Genomic DNA, 22,928 nt, shown 5'->3' with positions numbered 1-22,928 from the left:
CTTAGATATATATTCTTATATACTTTCTACGTTTTCTAATAAATTCTTCTATACCGATTTTTTAGATAAAATTTTCTGTTCATGACTCACGAAATCGTAATGACACGATTGCAAACAAACCATACCACGGGTAGGAATAGAACCCGCGATCAGAGAGTCTCAAAACTTCAGACCGTCGCGTTAGCCACTGGACCAGCTAGCCACAATAAGATTCGTCCAACTAGGTATATTTCTACACCATAGGAAGGTTAGCATAGGCACCACTGTGTCCACAAATGCAAGTTTTTACAGACGAATCTCCAGCTTTGAAGGGACTTGAGCTAGAGTTCGTCACGGCCACGCTAGCTGGAGATTCGTCTGTAAAAACTTGCATTTGTGGTCACAGTGGTGCCTGTGCTAACCTTCCTATGGTGTAGAAATATACCTAGTTGGACGAATCTTATTGTGGCTAGCTGGTCCAGTGGCTAACTCGACGGTCTGGAGTTTTGAGACTCTCTGATCGCGGGTTCTATCCCCGCCCGTGGTATGTTTTTTTTTTCTGTTCATTCTTGCTGATGTATTCTTTTCTGTACATTCTTCCATATTCTTATTTATAACTTCGTTTACATTCATATCAAAACATTCGTTACATAAATGCTTATCTGTGTTATCTGGCTCTCACATTTCCGTCTATATGTGCCTTATCTACATTTTTTTTCAACAAGCCGGTCGTCTCCCACCGAGGCAGGGTGACCCAAAAAAGAAAGAAAATCCCCAAAAAGGAAATACTTTCATCACTCAACACTTTCACCTCACACATAATCACTGTTTTTGCAGAGGTGCTCAGAATACAACAGTTTAGAAGCATATACATATAAAGATACACAAACATATCAATCCAAACTGCCGATATCCCAAACCCCTAATTAATTTTCTTGTGTATAATTTTATGGATTGTGATCAACGCATTTGCATCAATGCAATCTTTCCCAACTACTCTTAACTTCGAATATTCCCTTTTATCCAGTTTCATATATTCTGCAGTATATTCTAAAAATTGTTATTCTAAATTCTAGCCAAACTTGTTTCGTCTTAACGTATTTTTTTCACAACTATAGCAGATTAATTTTTTTTTCATTTTACTTATATGTTCAGGTAAATATTCCGTCTAGATTTTGGCTGTCCACTTATTACATATGTGACTTTGACTACGCTCATTCTGTGTTCAATTAGGTATATTTTCTGTGACGGATACTGTGATACTCGCTAGTATTTAATTCAGCATGAATCACTCTGGTTTTGTTAATAGGTAGTGATATATTATTTTTCTGAAGGTACATACAACTGGTCCTCGCTCGACTAGACACAGTCCTGGTCTGGACATATTTCCTATATCGCCGTTGGACTTTTAATTAAATAATATAAGGAGTGTAACTCCTCCGATGCATGGATAACATCAAGGCTGCTCAAGTGAGCTTGAAGATATGCCTGGCTTCTTCCTGTATATCCATGAAAGATGCAGTAGCTTTTTACGACAATAACCAGTCATTGAATATAATCTTGCGATTTCGCGATGCGAAGACAGCAAAAAAATGTTAGCATGATACGATAAAATTATAGGGGGCGAGAGATTGCGTGAGAAGTGAGGTAGGGAGTGGACCGACGAAGTATTTCAGAGTATTTCTGTCCAGTACCTTCATTGATGTGTTGTCTCGTCAGCTGTGGCCTGATGACACAGCCTAGTATATATTTGTTTATTTCGTCTACCTTCTTTATTACTTATGCCTACTCCCGTGTGCCTACTCCCGTCTAACATTGCTTTCACATAATTTTCTAGACTTTTTTGACATTTCTATGTATAATCTACTAATGTATTTATTTCCTGGCAGTTTAAATTAGACCTTCATTTTTTAGTTATTACTTTCATATCGTGTCTGTTGCATTTTCTCAATGTTATATTCATATTAGTCTTCAGAGTGACCTGAAAAAGGCCTTTTTTTCCAATTCTTGAATGTACTGATTTGACATTTTGGATCAGGGGAGATTTAGTGAACCTTAATTTCCATTGTAGTCAATTCTCGTTGGGATAGCAGCGACAAGCTTAGGGAGACGTCAACAAGCTTAGTGAGACATCAACAAGATTGCTTTTAGCTTAAGCTTGGTGAAACACTCCAGCTAGGGGGCTCAGACCATCGTTGATTCTACCCGAGTTACACAATGTTAGAGTATATTATTCCTTAAGGATTCTAAGTTGTGTAAGTTCCTCAGGAGAACCACATATATCTCTGATCGGTATGTTCTAACAGAACATCGCCAATATAATTAAGGTATCCAACAAGTTCCAGTGTTTACTCTGATAAGATCATTCGAATAAGGAAATATTTTACGTAATATTCCGTTTGAGGGATAGTTTGTTTATATCGGGCTATAGCAGTCCATGATCACTTGATATATATTGGGACTATAGCAGTCCATGATCACTTGATATATATTGGGACTATAGCAGTCCATGATCACTTGATATATATTGGGACTATAGCAGTCCATGATCACTTGATATATATTGGGACTATAGCAGTCCATGATCACTTGATTTATATTGGGACTATAGCAGTCCATGTTCACTTGATTTATATTGGGACTATAGCAGTCCATGTTCACTTGATTTATACTGGGACTATAGCAGTCCATGATCACTTGATATATATTGGGACTACAGCAGTCCATGATCACTTGATTTATATCGGGACTATAGCAGTCCATGATCACTTGATTTATACTGGGACTATAGCAGTCCATGATCACTTGATTTATACTGGGACTATAGCAGTCCATGGTTACTTGATTTATACTGGGACTATAGCAGTCCATGATCACTTGACTTATACTGGGATTATAGCAGTCCATGATCACTTGATTTATATCGGGACAATAGCAGTCCATGATCACTTGATTTATATCGGGACTATAGCAGTCCATGATCACTTGATTTATATCGGGACTATAGCAGTCCATGATCACTTGATTTATATCGGGACTATAGCAGTCCATGATCACTTGATTTATATTGGGACTATAGCAGTCCATGATCACTTGATTTATATCGGGACTATAGCAGTCCATGATCACTTGATTTATATCGGGACTGTAGCAGTCCATGATCACTTGATTTATATCGGGACTATAGCAGTCCATGGTTACTTGATTTATATCGGGACTATAGCAGTCCATGGTTACTTGATTTATATCGGGACTATAGCAGTCCATGATCACTTGATTTATATCGGGACTATAGCAGTCCATGATCACTTGATTTATATCGGGACTATAGCAGTCCATGATCACTTGATTTATATCGGGACTATAGCAGTCCATGATCACTTGATTTATATCGGGACTATAGCAGTCCATGATCACTTGATTTATATCGGGACTATAGCAGTCCATGATCACTTGATTTATATCGGGACTATAGCAGTCCATGATCACTTGATTTATATCGGGACTATAGCAGTCCATGATCACTTGATTTATATCGGGACTATAGCAGTCCATGATCACTTGATTTATATCGGGACTATAGCAGTCCATGATCACTTGATTTATATCGGGACTATAGCAGTCCATGATCACTTGATTTATATCGGGACTATAGCAGTCCATGATCACTTGATTTATATCGGGACTATAGCAGTCCATGATCACTTGATTTATATCGGGACTATAGCAGTCCATGATCACTTGATTTATATCGGGACTATAGCAGTCCATGATCACTTGATTTATATCGGGACTATAGCAGTCCATGATCACTTGATTTATATCGGGACTATAGCAGTCCATGATCACTTGATTTATATCGGGACTATAGCAGTCCATGATCACTTGATTTATATCGGGACTATAGCAGTCCATGATCACTTGATTTATATTCTTATGTATGTTTTTACTGTAACAAGTATATTTCCTTTGTATTGTATGTTGTGGTTTCATTAAGAGATGAAGGTTCTTCTACTGGTGTAGGTGCAAGCAGGTTTTCGATATTTCTGGTGTAGGCGCATGTATTCTTACGATGATGTGTTTTCCTTTTTCTTTATTACTGCAAGATATATTTTGTGTTTTTTAATGGTTTTGCCAGTCATTGAAATCAGTTTTATAATGTTCGACTTTGACTTCTCTGTATAGAGTTTACCAAGGAACAGAAATGCTGTTTTGTAGATCATTCCTCTGTGGAATTTTTCCACTAGTGAACAGTTGGGTACCTAATGCTTTTAGCTAAAACCTCCCATCCTAGAGCGCCAGTACCCATCAGTTTCTTAAATCCTCAATAATAAATGCACTATCCTTCTAATTTTAACCACTGATTGTCAATTCCTCGCAGTATTTTGTATGTTAACATGTCTCCCCTGACCCTCCTGTCCTCCAGTGTTCGTTAGTTACCATTTGGTCCTAGGCACATGTCGATTAGACACTAGGCCTGTTGTATATCACTGCATGTGTGTGTGTGTGTGTGTTTTAGTTACCATTTTGTCCTAGGCACCTGTGTGTGTGTGTGTGTGTGTTATGCAAGCTAATGCCCTATTGTGATAAATTTATATACAATTTTATAATATAAAACAAGCTTTTTACAACGTGAAAAAAAAACTCCACACATATATAGCTCATCTCGGCGTTTTGTGGACGCTTTTCATGAATGACGTCACGACGTCACCAGAGGTAGAGAGCAATGGTAAGATAGCTGCGCTGTGATTAGGTTAGGTAAGATTTGTCAGGAAACAGGACAAGTGTTTTCTGACGCAAGTCTTAAGTCATACAATGACCCACCACCGGAGATGTGTGAATTAAGTACCGGTATGTGTGGCATTTTGTGATGATGCTCAGGCCGTAAATTATATATAATGTTTAATGTATGCTAACGTAGATCCTAAGTGGTGCCTGACACTGTTGTTAAGGTTGGGTGTGTGTAAAAGTAGGAGAGAACAGAAATAACAGCGTGTTTACGTGTGCACCTGCAGGCTGGGAAAATGCTGGCACTCTAAGTCACTGGTCGTGTTACTTTTCTTACGACCTTACTTTAATTACCTGGTAAGAGTTTACGAGTGCGTAAACTATGGTTTTTGTGATGTGTTGAGGATGGTGAGTGAACTATCGTTTCGTGAAGTATATTGATGACAGAGTAAGGCGGTTTGGGTTGTATATATATTATGTACCATATTATGTTAAAAAATATACCTATTGGTATAAAAGAATGAAAAGATGGGGTAGTAAGGGAAGTGGAATATTCAAACGGCTTCAGGAAGAAATCCAAATATTCTTCCGTGAAGCCTTTTTATCCACTTTTCCGAGGCTGTGGGTCCCACAATTTACACCAGAGGTGGACCCCATCCTATATATATAATTATATAATATATATATATATATATATATATATATATATATATATATATATATATATATATATATATATATTTATATAATATATATATATATATATATATATATATATATATATATATATATGCTTATTTTCTTAAAGATTATTGTATTAAGCCTCTTGAGGCTCAAACCTAGGATTTATTAATCAAGGTATTGGCCACCAGTTTAGCACTGTGAGTTTATGAGGGAGTCTGGCCCTAGTGTAGTGTTAATTTAATTTTAAGGCCAATGTGTTTACCCCTTGAGATCCACTAACTTTGTAACTGTGTGTGTGTGTGTGTGTGGGGGGGGGGGTGGGTGTGTGTGTGTGTGTGTGTGTGTGTGTGTGTGTGTGTGTGTGTGTGTGTGTGTGTGTGTGTGTGTGTGTGTGTGTGTGTGTGTGTGTGTGTTCCATCAGTGACCTTTGGTCTTTGAAGCTGTATATTGAGTTTGCTTCCGTCACTGTTCTCATCAAAGTCACTCCACTTTTCAGCCACCCTGAGACTAAAGAAATACTTCATTACATCCCTATGGCTCATCTGTATATTTATAATCACTTACATTCTCTTGATCCTGGTCTTCTTAATTTAGATAATCTGTCCTATCAGCCTTATTCCTCTGAAGATTTTGTGCGTAGTAATCATGTACTCTCTTGTCCTTCCCTCAGAGAACAATGCTCAAAAAATCCGAACATAGGAGAAACATATGACGACATTTCGGTGCGATCTGGACCGACGTCGGACCGAAACGTCGAGGTAAGTTTCTCCTATGTGCGGGTTATTTGTGTACTGTCCTTCTCTCTTCTATGGCTGTCAAGTTCAGTACTTTCAACCTCTCCTTATAAGGCATTCCTCTTAGTTCTGGTATTAGCCTGTTTGCTAACCTTTGGATATTTTCAATTTTTTTTCACGCGACCAGGTGAAGGCTTCATACTGGAGTCACCTACTCAATAATTGGCCTAACCTAAGCCTTGTATAAGGTTGTGAAGGTTTCTTTATTCAAGTTCTTGAATGCTGTTCTGAGGTTTGTATTTGTTTGCAAACCCTGCATGTTTGTACAAAGGATGATATACCATTTTTGATGTTTTGATTTACTGCGAGTTTTGTTAGTACCACTGGTATTGTGCCATCGTGTGATATGACTCTTTGTGGATATATTTCTTCTCTCTCTAGTGCCGACAGTATTGTGGACCCCCGCATAACGATCACCTCCGAATGCGACCAATTATGTAAGTGTATTTATGTAAGTGTGTTTGTACGTGTATGTTTGGGGGTCTGAAATGGACTAATCTACTTCACAATATTCCTTATGGGAACAAATTCGGTCACTACTGGCACCTGAACATACTTCTGGAGTGAAAAAATATCGTTAACCGGGGGTCCACTGTATTGTGTCATGTTGTATTTTTGGGCCTGGTATGTGTGGAACCAGTTCACTGTGTTCCGTTCCCATGTGTTCATACGATGGATTACTTCGTCTGTTTCTTAGACAATAACTCGCCCTAAAAACATTTTATTTACTTTTCTTCAGTTTCTGCCTCTTGATGCATAATATTTTATCGTTGCGTTCTCTTTATATGGAATTTTAGGCAGCTTAGGTAGTAACATTGCCATGTTTCTAGTGATGAATTGCCTATCACTTGGAATACCAGCACTCTTCACCGAAGTGGCACTTTGCCTTTCACAACATGTTGGAACACCTTCTGTTGTGGTGGTATAAACCTTGGTAATAAATACCGACAAGTTGGTTTAGAAAGACACGTAAGCAAATACTATGACATATTTATTAGAAAACGTTTCGGTCCTGGGACCTTGATCGCTTCTAATATACAGAGGTAGAAAGATTTTATATATATATATATATATATATATATATATATATATATATATATATATATATATATATATATATATATATATAGGCGGAAAGTGAGGTGTGAGTGACGCATGGTGACCTGAAGAATGCCATGTTGGGATGAGGACGGGTAGAAGATGAGTTCATGTGACTCCTGTGTTGTTGAGTTGGTGGTGCTTAGCCTGCTTGAGTATCATGTATGCTAATGTTTTAGAAATTTTGTGGTTTACAGTGTTACGTTCTGTTATGTCGGTGACGGCGATTAGCGAGGCTTCTAGGCACCGTCGGCGTCTGAGGTCTGGTTCGGTGAGAACGAGTTGTGCCTCATCCCAGTTCATCAAATGCCCCGTGAAGTCTCTGTGGAGGACACAAGCGTACCTTAAATCGTCTCCTTTGCAGGCACTTCGATGCTCGTTCAGTCGGACCGCAAGGTCTCTGCTTGTTTCGCCTACATATTTCTTGGGACTGAATCCACAGGGGATGGTGTAGACGTCTGCTGTGGAAGTTAGAGGTGTGGGGCTGCTTTTCGTAGTGAGGTCTTTGATAGATGAAGTGTTTATGGTGGAAACATTGATGTTACTCATAGCAAGTGCCCGGCGAGTATTTGTGGCAACATCACCACATGGGAGTACTAAGTATGAACTGTTTAGAGGGCTGTTCCATGGGCGGTTTGTTGAGGATAGCTTGTGTCTTGAGTCTGCAATCTCGGATGAAAGGTGGAAACTGAAGTTGTGTAAAGGCTTGTGTTATGTAAATACATATTTCAAAAAAACAACGGGTGGAGATGCGAAGAGCTCTCAAGAAGAAGCCAATGAGGACTCCTCTTTTAGTGCGGGTGTCTTGGTGTGAATAAAAGTGTATAAGATCGTCCTTGGTGGTAGGTTTTCTATACACTTTAAAGAGAAGTTTGTTACTGTCGGCAGATCTGCACAAAAGGACGTAGAGGAAAGGAAGTTTGCCATCCTTTTTTAGTTCAAGTGTAAACTTTATTGATGGTTCGGCTGCATTGATCTTGTTGAGAAGGGCCTGGATATTGAGACGTCTCGGATAGAAAACCAGTATATCAACCTATCCTAGCCAGGTAACGGTGTTGGGAATGAGGGTGCTGAATTTCTCTGTCTCTAGGTTTTCCATGAAGAGGTCGGCCAGCACAGCACTGAGCGGGCTGCCCATTGCCATCCCAAAGCACTATTTGTAACAGTTGTCCTGATACTTGAAGAAGTTGAAATTAACACAAAGATCCACTAGACTGATGAAGTCTAGAAGAGGTAAAGGGAGGTCGTGGTTTTCAGTGAGCCTCTGTCTCAGAATGTTTATTGCAGTGTCAGTAGGAACGTTGGTGAAGAGGGCTGTGACATCGAAGGATGCCATGCTTTTGTTTTTAACATTTAGGTTGGAAATTTGAGAGAGGTCACCTGAGTGTTTGAGGTGAGCTTGACTGATGGTGCCCAGAAGTGCTGACAGGTATTTGGCAAGGTGGCCGGCTAGTCTGTGTGGTGCACTCCCTATGCCCGAAGTGATAGGACGTAGTGGGATGCCAGGCTTGTGTGTCTTAGGAAGGTCATACAGGCGTGCTGGTTTCGGTTGACCTGGTAAAAGTTTAAGTAGTTGTTTGCCTTCTTCTGATTTTCGTAAGATGCTACGAGCCTTTCGAAGAAAAGTCTGGGTACTTTGAAGTAGCACTGATTCTGATACACGCGGGCATGTTTATACCACCCTGTCTGACACTGCAACACACTCAGTCTGACACTGCAACACACTCACTCTGTCTGACACTGCAACACACTCACCCTGTCTGACACTGCAACACACTCACCCTGTCTGACACTGCAACACACTCACCCTGTCTGACACTGCAACACACTCACTCTGTCTGACACTGCAACACACTCACCCTGTCTGACACTGCAACACACTATGGACACAGCATACAGAGAATTACTTGTATCATTACTTATATCATAGCGGAGTCTCATTTGTTTATAATTGCCACATTATGTTCGTTTAGGCTATTATAATATCAGTACCCGTGGGCTTTTTCTAATGCCCACGGGTACTGGACATTAGAAAAAGCTATGGGTACCGGTATCCCTGGCGAACGTATTTGCTTGGACATCCTCCTCTTTTCTCCAACTTCGCAAGCTCCTGATGATGTGTTGATTACAACACGAAAGGCCTAGAGCAATCATTCTACTTCCCCCGTGGTTGTTTTGTATATATTAATAAATTTCAATGACTGGTTATCTGAGCGTGAGGGGTAACTTCTCTCAGATGATTTATGATGATTTCCCATCCTACGTCCCCCCTGATGCTGTCAGCTTACACAAAAGGTCTGTAAGACAGAGCAGCGTACAGGAAGTCCATCCAGGATATATTTACAAAGCTTTCTACCTGGCGTTGCTCTGCCTGGCAGCTAGCGAGAAAGATGAATTACTAACCACGTTAGGTGTCAGTTAAAAATAAAAGTACAGTATTTCATTTATTTACCGAAGTTGATTTAGCCTAAGATTAACATTTTAACTGCTGGATAATTAATATTAATTTTATTTCTGAATGGGTTTGTAATTAAACTTTCGCCATTTTTCTTATCGATATAATTTTGGCATTTTGTCTCCTCAAAAACCACTTAATATGATTAATGAGAGCGTCCCATGTACTACCTCCCATGCACTGCCTCCCATGTACTACCATGCACTACCTTCCATGTACTACCTCCCTTGCACTGCCTCCCATGTACTACCATGCAATACCTCCCATGCACTACCTCCCATGTACTACCTCCCATGCACTACGTACTATCATGCATTACCTCCCATGCACTACCTCCCATGCACTACCTCCCATGTACTACCTCCCACGTACTACCTGCCATGTACTACTTCCCATGCACTACCTCCCATGTACTACCTCGCATGTACTACTACCCATGTACGACTTCCCATGTACTACCTACCATGTACTACCTCACATGCACTACTTCCCATGCACCACCTCCCATATACTATTTAACATGTACTACCTCCTATGCACTACCTTCCATGTACTACCTCCCATGTACTTCCTCGTATGTACTACCTCCCATGCACTACCTCCCATGTACTTACCATGCAATACCTCCCATGTACTTACCATGCAATACCTCCCATGTACTACTTCCTATGCAATACCTCCAATGCACTACCTTCACTGCACTACCTCCCATGTACTACCTCTCATGCACTACCTCCCATGCACTACCTCCCATGTACTACCTCCTTTGTACTTCCCATGCACTACCTCCCATGTACTACTTCCCATGTACTTCCCATTACTACCTCAAATGCACAACCTCCTATATACTTCCCATGCACTACCTCCCATGCACTACTTCCCATATACCTCCCATGCACTACTTCCCATATACCTCCCATGCACTACTTCCCATATACCTCCCATGCACTACTTCCCATATACCTCCCATGCACTACTTCCCATATACTTCCCATGCACTACCTCCCATATACTCCTATGCATTCAGTGTTCTAACTCACCAACATCGGGAACAACGTCAGGATTGGTATCGTCTGAGGTCTGTCTAGTATCGTGCTTGGTGGGCGCGGGCGTGGGCGTGTTTCCCCTGCAGTGTTGCGTGTAGTAATGCTGTGTCCACACCACACCGCCTACCACCGCCGCTGTTACAACAACACCGCCCAGCACACCGCCCACGTTGCTGGCTCTCGTTCCTCTCACAGCATCTACAAATACAGTTGGAAATATGTTTGATAACATTAAATTTTAAACCAGTCGTATCGTATTTTCCTAGCCAGGAAAATGTCAGTTCTCGGAGCCTATTGGTTTGTAAATAAAGTCTGCCTCTCGTGGCTGACTCTCACCAATGTTAATACCAGAACTGTCTCTCCGTATATTGTATGTCAGGTGTGGTGTGTCAGGTGTGGTATTGTATGTCAGGCGTGGTATTGTATATTAGGAGTGGTATTGTATATCAGGTGTGGTATTGTATGTCAGGTGTGGTATTGTATGTCAGGCGTGGTGTGTCAGGTGTTGTATGTCAGGTGTGGCATGTCAAGTGTGGTGTGTCGGGTGTGGTGTGTCAGGTGTGGTATTGTATTTCAGGCGTAGTATTGTATGTCAGGTGTGGTATTGTATGTCAGGCGTGGTATTGTATATCAGGTGTAGTATTGTATGTCAGGCGTGGTATTGTATGTCAGGTGTGGTGTATCAGGTGTGGTATGTCAGGTGTAGTGTCAGGAATGGTATGTCAGGTGTGGTACTGTAAGTCAGGCAAGGTATTCTAAAGCATGGTATTTTATGTAAGGCAAGGTATTGTATGTCAGGCATGGTATTGTATGTCAGGCATGGTATTGTATGTCAGGCATGGTATTGTATGTCAGGCATGGTATTGTATGTCAGGCATGGTATTGTATGTCAGGCATGGTATTGTATGTCAGGCATGGTATTGTATGTCAGGCATGGTATTGTATGTCAGGCATGGTATTGTATGTCAGGCATGGTATTGTATGTCAGGCATGGTATTGTATGTCAGGCATGGTATTGTATGTCAGGCATGGTATTGTATGTCAGGCATGGTATTGTATGTCAGGCATGGTATTGTATGTCAGGCATGGTATTGTATGCCAGGCATGGTATTGTATGTCAGGCATGGTATTGTATGTCAGGCATGGTATTGTATGTCAGGCATGGTATTGTATGTCAGGCATGGTATTGTGTGTCAGGCATGGTATTGTGTGTTAGGTATGGCAGCGTATGTTTGGCACAATAATGTATGGCATACTAAGTGTTTTGCAAATTATAAATTCTTAATAACTGTGCACATTTTATAATCATTCCTCGGCACATCTTAGTCATTCCTTGAAGGGTGAGATTCACCACTAAAGGTGTAATCAGAAAGAACAGGCTGAGAAGTGACCACTTTGATTTACCACTAGTATCTAAGGTTGTCTTGAGGTGACGGCTGAGGCTCATCTCTGGGTATGTGAGTTGTTCTGGAGGTGCCGGCTGAGACTCACCTCTGGGTATGTGAGTTGTTCTGGAGGTGCCGGCTGAGACTCACCGCTGGGTATGTGAGTTGCTCTGGAGGTGACGGCTGAGACTCATCTCTGGGTATGTGAGTTGTTCTGGAGGTGCCGGCTGAGGCTCACCTCTGGGTATGTGAGTTGCTCTGGAGGTGCCGGCTGAGGCTCACCTCTGGGTATGTGAGTTGCTCTGGAGGTGACGGCTGAGACTCATCTCTGGGTATGTGAGTTGCTCTGGAGGTGACGGCTGAGACTCATCTCTGGGTACGTGAGTTGTTCTGGAGGTGACGGCTGAGACTCATCTCTGGGTATGTGAGTTGCTCTGGAGGTGCCGGCTGAGACTCACCGCTGGGTATGTGAGTTGTTCTGGAGGTGACGGCTGAGACTCATCTCTGGGTATGTGAGTTGTTCTGGAGGTGACGGCTGAGACTCATCTCTGGGTATGTGAGTTGTTCTGGAGGTGACGGCTGAGACTCATCTCTGGGTATGTGAGTTGTTCTGGAGGTGCCGGCTGAGACTCATCTCTGGGTACGTGAGTTGTTCTGGAGGTGCCGGCTGAGACTCACCTCTGGGTATGTGAGTTGTTCTGGAGGTGCCGGCTGAGACTCATCTCTGGGTATGTGAGATGTTCTGGAGGTGACGGCTGAGACTCACCTCTGGGTATGTGAGTTGTTCTGGAGGTGACGGCTGAGACTCGCCTCTGGGTATGTGAGTTGTTCTGGAGGTGACGGCTGAGACTCACCTCTGGGTATGTGAGTTGTTCTGGAGGTGACGGCTGAGACTCATCTCTGGGTATGTGAGTTGCTCTGGAGGTGCCGGCTGAGACTCACCGCTGGGTATGTGAGTTGTTCTGGAGGTGACGGCTGAGACTCGCCTCTGGGTATGTGAGTTGTTCTGGAGGTGCCGGCTGAGACTCATCTCTGGGTACGTGAGTTGTTCTGGAGGTGACGGCTGAGACTCATCTCTGGGTATTTGAGTTGCTCTGGAGGTGACGGCTGAGACTCACCTCTGGGTATGTGAGTTGTTCTGGAGGTGACGGCTGAGACTCGCCTCTGGGTATGTGAGTTGTTCTGGAGGTGACGGCTGAGACTCATCTCTGGGTACGTGAGTTGTTCTGGAGGTGACGGCTGAGACTCACCTCTGGGTATGTGAGTTGTTCTGGAGGTGCCGGCTGAGACTCACCTCTGGGTACGTGAGTTGTTCTGGAGGTGACGGCTGAGACTCACCTCTGGGTATGTGACTTGTTCTGGAGGTGACGGCTGAGACTCGCCTCTGGGTATGTGACTTGTTCTGGAGGTGACGGCTGAGATTCACCTCTGGGTATGTGACTTGTTCTGGAGGTGACGGCTGAGATTCACCTCTGGGTATGTGACTTGTTCTGGAGGTGACGGCTGAGATTCACCTCTGGGTATGTGACTTGTTCTGGAGGTGACGGCTGAGATTCACCTCTGGGTATGTGACTTGTTCTGGAGGTGACGGCTGAGATTCACCTCTGGGTATGTGAGTTGTTCTGGAGGTGACGGCTGAGACTCACCTCTGGGTATGTGACTTGTTCTGGAGGTGACGGCTGAGACTCACCTCTGGGTATGTGACTTGTTCTGGAGGTGACGGCTGAGACTCACCTCTGGGTATGTGAGATGTGGTGGATGAGACTCACCTCTGGGTATGTGACTTGTTCTGGAGGTGACGGCTGAGACTCACCTCTGGGTATGTGACTTGTTCTGGAGGTGACGGCTGAGACTCACCTCTGGGTATGTGAGATGTGGTGGATGAGACTCACCTCTGGGTACGTGAGTTGTTCTGGAGGTGACGGCTGAGACGACAACAGGCTGGGAGGTGACGGGGCCGTAAGTGACGTACACCTTTATCTGGTAAATCGTGTCAGCGTCTAAGCGGCTCACTTTAAAGCTGGGTGTTGACGACGTTACGTTAGCGAAGAGTGTATTGTTTTCCAAGTACACCTGCAACACAAGCATGTCAAGTCGAGGTTAAGATTTGACCAGAGCGACACAAATTTTCTTAGTAATTTTCTTAATTTGAACCTTGATTATCTATATTTAAGTAAATTTTTAGTATTTAGAAACAGTGGATTTGACCAACAAATAATAATGATTAATTTTTGACAAAATTTGTTTACCATAGTTTCAAATACAACGACGTGATGTTAATCACTTGCTGAGGAATTCCATATCGTAATATAATAAACAAAGCGATTAGCATAAAGAGCAGGAAAGGTGCAAAGGAATAACTTAAAAGGTAAGAATACCTACATGAAAGTTGGTATTCTTACCTACTGGAAATAAATATATATTGCTAGGAATCTTCACAGAAATTATGTTATGTATCAATGGTGAAATCTATTGTGATTCAAGTAATACGCCGGAGTAATGTATAAAGAACATAAAATTATCAGTAAGAAGAGGTAAGAAAAATCATTAACAGGGATCTGAGAAATCATTTACTTGGAGTAGAGAAATCATATACAGTATATTTATGAAGGAAATACCTTTGTTGTGTTATCGTATATTAAACTGACCTCTGCTCTGTAGAGTGCGGTGCCGAAGGCTGGGGTGTGGGGCCTCTGGCAAGTAAGACTAAGAGAGGAGGCGGTGATGTTAGCCAGACCGCAAGACGACAACGGGAGGGGCATCTCTGGGAGAAGACCACTCTCTTACCCTTTACAGTTATATATGCATATAACAGTTGAATTACATTAATATACGTGCTCATAGTGCAAAAAATCGCAGACAATCCCCCCCTTCCGTGGCTTGTCTTGCATACTTATTCAGTGTTCCATTCTTTTGGTAACAAAATAACCAGGTGAGGTGCACGCTTAGTGATCCTCTGCTACAGTGACCAACTGACCCAGTGATCTACAGGCTCAGTATCCAATAGCTATAGTGATTCATTGCTACAATTATCCACTACTACAGAACCTCACTGTTCCAGTGATCTACAGGATCAATGTTTCACTAAGTCTGTCCCCTGGTAGCCATTTATAGCTCCTGACACGGATGTGTTTCCTCCCCAAAGTCATAACTCTGCAGAGAATGAATGCACCTCCCAGCCCATTCATTCTCTATTCTCATTCATCCTGACCACTGCCTAGCAGAAGCACTTAGGGGACTACGACCTTTTCCTTTCCCATGGCCTGTGTACCGTGGTTTTCGATTAAGCTACATTAAGCACCTGTACACTGCAAATAAACCAAGAAAGTGCCCACGGGCTTTACGTCAATCCTAATCTGCACATGAAAGTCAACGACGTTGGTGAGAGTAGTAACCCAGCCAGCCTCTGGACAAGTGTGTTCAGCACTTCCGCCTGACTACCAACAAAACCAAACAAACTTAATTTGTAGTTTGAGGCAAACACATTTTCATCAGCATCCTGTAAGGTCATCCACGGAGTTGCAAGGTTGCAACAGCCTTCACTACGTCACTTCGACCACTACTGGATTAAAGTGAAGAATAAGACGCTTGTGCAACAGTTGGGCGTCTTTATTGATGAAACGTATCGCCTACACATTAAACTTCTTCATTCGAATACAGAGGGAGCAGTAGTAATGAAATAAATTATTAGAGGTGGCCTAGTTATGAGTGAGAAGGACTGGATTCCAGAGGGACCCGCCTTACTTCCAGTAGTGGATCCCCTCCCCTACAACGTCTTCCACCTCACCTTCGACAGTATTTAAGACCCCGTTCTCCTGCTTCAGCTTCATATCTTTCCAGACTATGGAACTGAACTCTTCTCCAGGCTGAGAGACTGACCACTTCAAATACTTTTTCTCCAGGGTTGCTGGACTTATGGCATCATCTTCATTTCATTACTACTGCTCTCTTCGTATTTGTCTGAAGAAACCTACTGTACTCACCTAATTGTGGTTGCAGCGATACGTTTCATTGATAAAGATAACCAACTGTGTTACATGTGCCTTAATCTTCAACTTAGCCAGAATTTTATAAAATTCTCAACAACAATGGATTTAGTTGTGGGCAGAGTAGCCATTTTCCATACTGGACTCCAACTAATAAGGGAATCCACCACTAAAGATGTTAGTGAAAAATATCTAGATCTAGATGTATTTTGCGGGATCAAAAGACATCTAGATCTATGGTCTGTCTCAATGCTTGTGATTGGAAGAGTGCAAAGTGCGGAATAAGTTGATAATGCAGTTAAATATTAGCATTTATAGATATGAAGGGAATCAGATAAAGTATTAAAATAAATGGAAACTAATATTCAGGTGTCTTTCAAAAAAAATGGTAACTGAGGACATAAACAGCCTAAATCTAATTAAAGCCTTTGAAAGAGACCAGAGACCAATATCCTAAAATACACAAGTACATTAAGCTTGAAGCTGCTAAAAATTGCATTACAGAGAAGAGTTGGAAAACTTGAAGCCAATCAGAAGCGACACAGAAATTATCGAATGAAAAGCAGTTTTTAAATTTTTTCAGTTTCTTATATAAAGGAAGCTGCCCCGTGGCCTGGTCACTGAAGCTCTCGCTTCACACGGCAAGGGTCTGCGTTCGATTCCCAGAGCGGGTAGAAACATTGGACGTGTTTCATTACACCAGTTGTCTGTGTTCACCCATCAGTAAAATGGATACCTAGGAGTTAGTTGACTGGTGCGGGTAGCATCCTGGGACAAGGACCTAATTTGCCGGAAATGCTCAGCATAACAAGCGGATTTCTATATAGTATTATGTCATTGATGTCAGCTAGGACTGTATACCTTGTACATGTACTTGTAGTAAATAAAGATATATTCTTAACTTTAATCTAAGGAAAATTGACCAGCTTTAAAGCAAGAAGAGTAAGTGTGTATTACATACAAACTTTTAAAAATTTTCTTCAGGGTACACAGATTTGTTTTTAAACACGTCGGCTGTTTTTCAGCGAGGAATGTTGACCCGGAAAAGAAGAAACATACACAAATAACCCGCACATAAAAGAGAGAAGCTTACGACGACGTTTCGGTCCGACTTGGACCATTGACTTTGTCAATGGTCCAAGTCAATGGTGTATCGTTCCAGTCACGGTATTGTGCCTTTTTGTTATTTATTTAAGAAGAAACATTTCTATCATCACTCATTCCCTCTGTGTCTTGAAAGAGGCGTGCCTGTATATTGAAATATTGAATATTAAATATTGAAACCGTTCACTAGAGGCAAACTAAAACTTATTTAACGGGATTTAACATAACATTTTCACAGTATATGGAAAAGGGGTCAAATTAGCAGCTACATGAATTTCACTCTCCTGCGTCGTTATATTTATTTGGGACTTTTTTTTTTTTTGAACGTTTGTAGCTATGGCACTGAGGGTTGTACAAGTTATCTGAGCCATTTCAGGATGCTGGGATTGGTTTAACAACTTGGGTTATGTGACAAGTAAACCTGTCAAATTTTCTAAGAATTTAGTCTTCGTTGCCATACATACGTGTTAAATATTTTAAGCCGATTGGATGAGATTTCAAGTTATAAGCAAAATAACATTGAAAAATTGAAGGAAGAAAAACAAGTCTACCTCTAAAGGTATACCTTCGGGGATACCTAATAACATTACTTAAATCAGTGTTCCACAACCAATTTATAGTTGGGTAAGTGTTACACGTTGGTCATCCAGGCTGATGTATATGAAGTACTCGCACATGGCTATCATCAAGTGCCAGACGTTACTGCACAAATTATGACCTAAATGTAATATCCAAAATACGCTGTTAAGCAAGCGGATCGTGTGAAGGTATGTGTATCTTTGAGTCAGGACTGCACTCAGTTTTCTCAAATGATATTTTGGATCGGGTGAATAGAAATAATCAGAATTTAGAAGACTTCAGTTAGATCTAAGACTGCAAATTGTCTCTCAGCCACATCTGCAGGAGGAATATTGTCATACTATGCACCTACAGTCAGCATCTGTGGCCTGCATTCCTCGTTGTGTGCAGAATCGACCAAGACAGTGAGTGCTTAGTAAGTGAATAGTGCTGGTGGCATCATAGTAGCAAAAGACTTGGCAGACGATGCAACATCCCCCCAATGAAAACTAGGGGTGTCACTAGCACGTTAAGAGACCATACAATAAGTGTCAGGGGCCCGAGACTGTTCAACTGCCTCCCAGTATACATAAGGGGGATTACCAACAGACCCCTGGCAGTCTTCAAGCTGGCACTGGACAAGCACCTAAATTCGGTTCCTGACCAGCCGGGCTGTGGCTCGTACGTTTGCGTGCAGCCAGCAGCAACAGCCTGGTTAATCAGGCTCTGATCCACCATGAGGCCTGGTCACAGACCGGGCCGCGGGGGCGTTGACCCCGGAACTCTCTCCAGGTAATAGTGGTACAGTTGGCACCTCGCCACACTACCCAGCTTCCTGCTGACACGGCTCCTCTCTCATGAATATATTCACAGACTGCCTGCGCTCACTTCCTGCTTTATCCATCGGTGTTGCGTGTATGACACCAGAAAAAACATTTTCAGTGGGAAGAGCTTTATGAAATTTATATAAGAGTAAAGAGTTACGTCCCTATCATTGACTCTTCGATGCATATTCAAAAAATTAAATGGCGGACTTATTTAATTATTATTTGATTAGATATTCAACTCGCGAAATACTGCATTATCATTAACATCTCAGATTTACTTTAATCCCATTTTTAGGGATTAAAGTATTCTTGTCTTGTGTGAAGCTGTTACATACAGCCCTCATACTCTCCTACAGTAACTCTCGTATGATCGATGTTTTAAACCCTATTCATCAGCCTCGTAACAAACACTGGATACATACAAAAAAAAAATGTGTCTGACTCTACACTGAGAGATTACCTTAATCAATATTTTAAGGATTAGAATGGTCTTGACTGGTTGTGAACAGGTTACACGCAGGTTTAATAATCCTCTTGTAGTAGATAGCCTTTAAACCTAAAGGTTATATATACCCAGAGGGATATATACACCAAGAGTTGTATGTTTCTGAGTGTGTATTTTCTAAGGCTACTTTCAGCTTCAGTGAGCCTCGTATAGCCGATTAAATCAAACTTATTGCAAATACGAGAAACTAGATTTATTATAGTTGGGCAGTCTGAGAAAAGTTTACATTGTAATTAAAGATCAGTGTTGAAGATTTGAAGTGAATCGGGAAGAGTTAATCAAAAGTCATCACATGAACACTTATCCAATTTCTTCCATAAACAGGGCAAGTTAACACATGCAGGCAACGAAAATAATTCGAACCTTAAACTAAGAAACATCGTCTTTGAAGGTAAAATGAATGCTCGTGGTCGTGTAATATTGAGATCAACGTCATAAAATACATCAGTACCTTAAGTATGAAGTCATTCAGAAGTCGTATTATGAAGTTAGCGCCGAAGGGTAGATGCTAATTGGAAGAAATACTCAGAAATTATCACACGAAAACTAACATTCCAACTTTCCCAGTCTCTTCCATAAAAAAGGCAAATTGAGACGTAAACATGCCAAAATATATCGGAACTAATGCATCAGCGTTAATATTTAGAAGCCAGTGGCCTGTGAGGTCACCGGACCTAACTGCTTGTGAATTCTTTCTTTGGGGGATACGTGAAGAGCACAATTTACGTACCACCACTACCTGCAACCCTGGAGGAGCTGAAAATTTCAAACACTGAAGCAGTTCGCAAGATAACACCAGATATGCTGCAGAGCGTCTTCACCGAACTGGATTATCACATCGATGTTTGCCGAGCAACCAGAGGGGCGCACATTGAGTGCTTTAATGCTACCTTATACCACATGAAAATGAAATCCTGCATCTGAAGCTACTAACTGTGAAAGATTATTACAATAGAGGTACATGTTATACCTATTTTAAATCAGGGAGTGTTTTTGTGGCCACCCTGTATACTAATGTATTGTAGAACCAGCCACATGAGATGAAAATCTTTAGGTCAAGATCTTTCGCACTCTATGCAGATGTGCACTACACACTTCAGTTTCACTCTCGTCTGCCGAACTTTACTGAGACGTTATGCCTGAGGAAGAGGCTTCCTCTTTTTGGCTGAAAAAGCCTCTGTTCTGAAGGCAGAATATCTCAATAAAGTTCCTCTCTGCATCTGTGAATTTTTTCTTCACTTGACGGCTTTGCGCTTTTTATTTCTAGTCTTAGTACAGTTGAATGCCTTTGTCTTCTTTGTACAGTGATAGGAAGCAAATTGAGCAATGCTGAGAATCTCCTGCTTTTTATGAGGTTTACTGAGAGGATGGACAATATATCATCATTAATAGAAGGAAATTTAGAGTATCCAGACTTGCGCTTTATGGCATCTTACTTAAATTCCATGCTTTTCAACCTGGAAAACATTATTGTCATTGCTTTGATGCCTTGCTATTTCACAGCGACAGATTACAGCTCCCTTTCAAGTGGGGGAGGAAGATTGTTGTGAGGAATGAGATGACGAGATTTTTCGGAATGAGGATGGTGACCACTCTTACCTCTTTCCTGAAACCCAATTCTCATTTCGGACGGGAAAACCTATATAGAGCAGTCTTGTTCAACTGATGTCACTGACGTCTCTTTAGGGCTTATAGCTGCTCACTTCGTCATGGAGATTCTTCAGCTGAAAACAAATTCATCTGGAAGAGATTTCATCATCACTGCCAGTAGCTCCATAATTGCTGTCATATATTTGTCCTCTTCACTGGACTTTTCAGGTTGCCTGGTCGTAACTCCTTCGAAATTCTGTTAGGCGCATCTCATGGTATTTCAATTTGCTGGTGACACAGTCGCGATCAGCGAGCATTACTTTGTTCCTGAGTTCCACAATAGTGGTGAAGGGTCACTTGGTGTCACCCACTTGTTCACAGAACAAGCAGCAGGATTGTGGATGAATATTTAATTGCCGGAGATCAAATGTGGTATACTTGAGGATTGATTACTTTCACCAGTCTGTCCTCTTAGAACCTTCGACGGCAATTTCGAGGCCATTTACTTGGTCTTTTAAAAGTCTGTCAGCAGTTTAAGTGTCTTGATGTTCAACCAGCAACTTGGTGCCACCAGCAACATTATAGTTCTGAAAGGCATCAACAAATGAAACGGATGTTTCGCCTTGGTCCTCCTTGTCCTTGTTGAGAGCTGGACATGTCAACTTCTCTTCGGAATTTTCTTTGCAGAAATTAGAACGGAACTAATCTTTCACAGCGACGTGAACTATAAAGAGATTTAAATAAATTAAAAGGTAACAATAAGGTAACATAAAGAGATAGATAAAATAATCTTAAAATGCAATTCTCTAGCAGCGATTTATTGGACTTGCAAACATTTAGCAAAGGTTTCCATTCTTACCTTGACTCCCCACACTTCCTAATATAGAAAGGTGAAACTCCGCTTTAAGTCTGTTTCCAAAGGTGGGACATAAAACTTATTTACTTCACTGTTTATATTCATCAATATTTATTTACAACCAGTAATAAAGAAAGGTTTATAATGGAACCCCAGAAGTGAAATTAGGGTAAACCTGAAGATGGCTGCTCTACAGTACACCAGAAATTTGTGGAAACAGTATTCATCCCATATTATAGGTTTTGTTGAGGGAAATCACGTGAAACAAGGATAATGTGACCTGTCGACCCCTGGGGGAAGTTGGACCAAGGAGGCAGCAATGGAGGGATAACTGAGCGATTTTGTGGTCACAGATATTAACAGAAATCTGTGGTAAATCCCACCTAGGAAAGTTTTACCTTCTACCTGCCCGATTTGGTATCTAGAAACTTGGTGTCTTTTTTCAACACACCGGCAGTTTCTCACTAAGGAAAGTGACCCGATAAAGTTGAAGACACTTTCACATCTGATTACCCTCCAAACCACATCATCTCAACCCCCTCCACCTCCTTCAGAGTGTAGGCACTGTTCATGGCACCTCTAGGACAAAAGTCCCGGTTACAAAAGTTTTTCCATGAATGTTATCGTGCTGATACTCTAACAGCATGTTAAATCATAACCATTTGCCTCCACTCCTATCTAACATGCTGAAACAAGCCTGTTAGATGTCTAAGCCCCTAGCACTCTAAGCTTCCTTAACCCCCTCTTTCACACCTTCCCTAGGACGACCCCTCTTCCTCCTTCACTACAGATATATGCACCTTCCAGGTCATCCTATTTTTCTCCATCCTTTCTATATGTCCAAACCACCTCAACAACCCCTCCTTAGCACGCTGAATAATTCTTTCGGTAACTCCGCACCTCCTAATCTCCAAATTCCGAATTCACAAGAAACTATTCACTCCACACATTGCCCTCAAACACATCTTCACTGCCTCCAGCCTCCTCCTTGCTGCAACGTTTAAACGCCATGTTTCACGCCCATACAACAGTGTTGGTACCACTAGACTCTGGTACATTATCCTTTTTGTCTCCACAGATGCCTCAGTCTACCACCCACCGTTTTCCCTTCGTCAGTCTGTGGGTCACCTCATCTCTCATAGGACCATCAGCCGGCAATTCTACTCATAAATATCTGAACACATTTACTTCCTCCAGTCTGATATTCAACGTCTCATTGCCTAGATGTTTTGAAACTCTCATCACCTTGCTTTTTTCTATGTTAACACTTAATTTCCTTTTTTTGCATACCCTCTCAAATTCATCTATCAACATTTGCAACTTTTCTTCAGAA

The 22,928-nt window shown here is 41.7% G+C and overlaps 1 protein-coding gene across 1 annotated transcript in view; it reads right to left on the bottom strand.

Moving 5' to 3' along the window:
• Positions 1 to 10,728: 10,728 nt before the first annotated feature.
• LOC128696187 (protein turtle homolog B-like) overlaps positions 10,729 to 22,928 on the bottom strand; it is a 604,082-nt gene continuing 591,882 nt past the window's right edge. The window contains exons 11-13 of the mRNA XM_070094868.1: positions 14,818 to 14,933; positions 14,062 to 14,242; positions 10,729 to 10,982 (exon numbers count right to left, since the gene is read on the bottom strand). Of these exons, the coding sequence (XP_069950969.1) occupies positions 10,762 to 10,982; positions 14,062 to 14,242; positions 14,818 to 14,933 (518 nt within the window). The 3' untranslated portion in view covers positions 10,729 to 10,761. The remainder of the gene's footprint in view (positions 10,983 to 14,061; positions 14,243 to 14,817; positions 14,934 to 22,928) is intronic.

This window comes from Cherax quadricarinatus, chromosome 48 (genome assembly GCF_038502225.1).
Source record: "Cherax quadricarinatus isolate ZL_2023a chromosome 48, ASM3850222v1, whole genome shotgun sequence".
NCBI classification, from domain to species: domain Eukaryota; kingdom Metazoa; phylum Arthropoda; class Malacostraca; order Decapoda; family Parastacidae; genus Cherax; species Cherax quadricarinatus.
The sequence above is the reverse complement of the archived record's forward strand: the minus strand, read 5'-3'. Positions and strand labels throughout refer to the sequence as shown.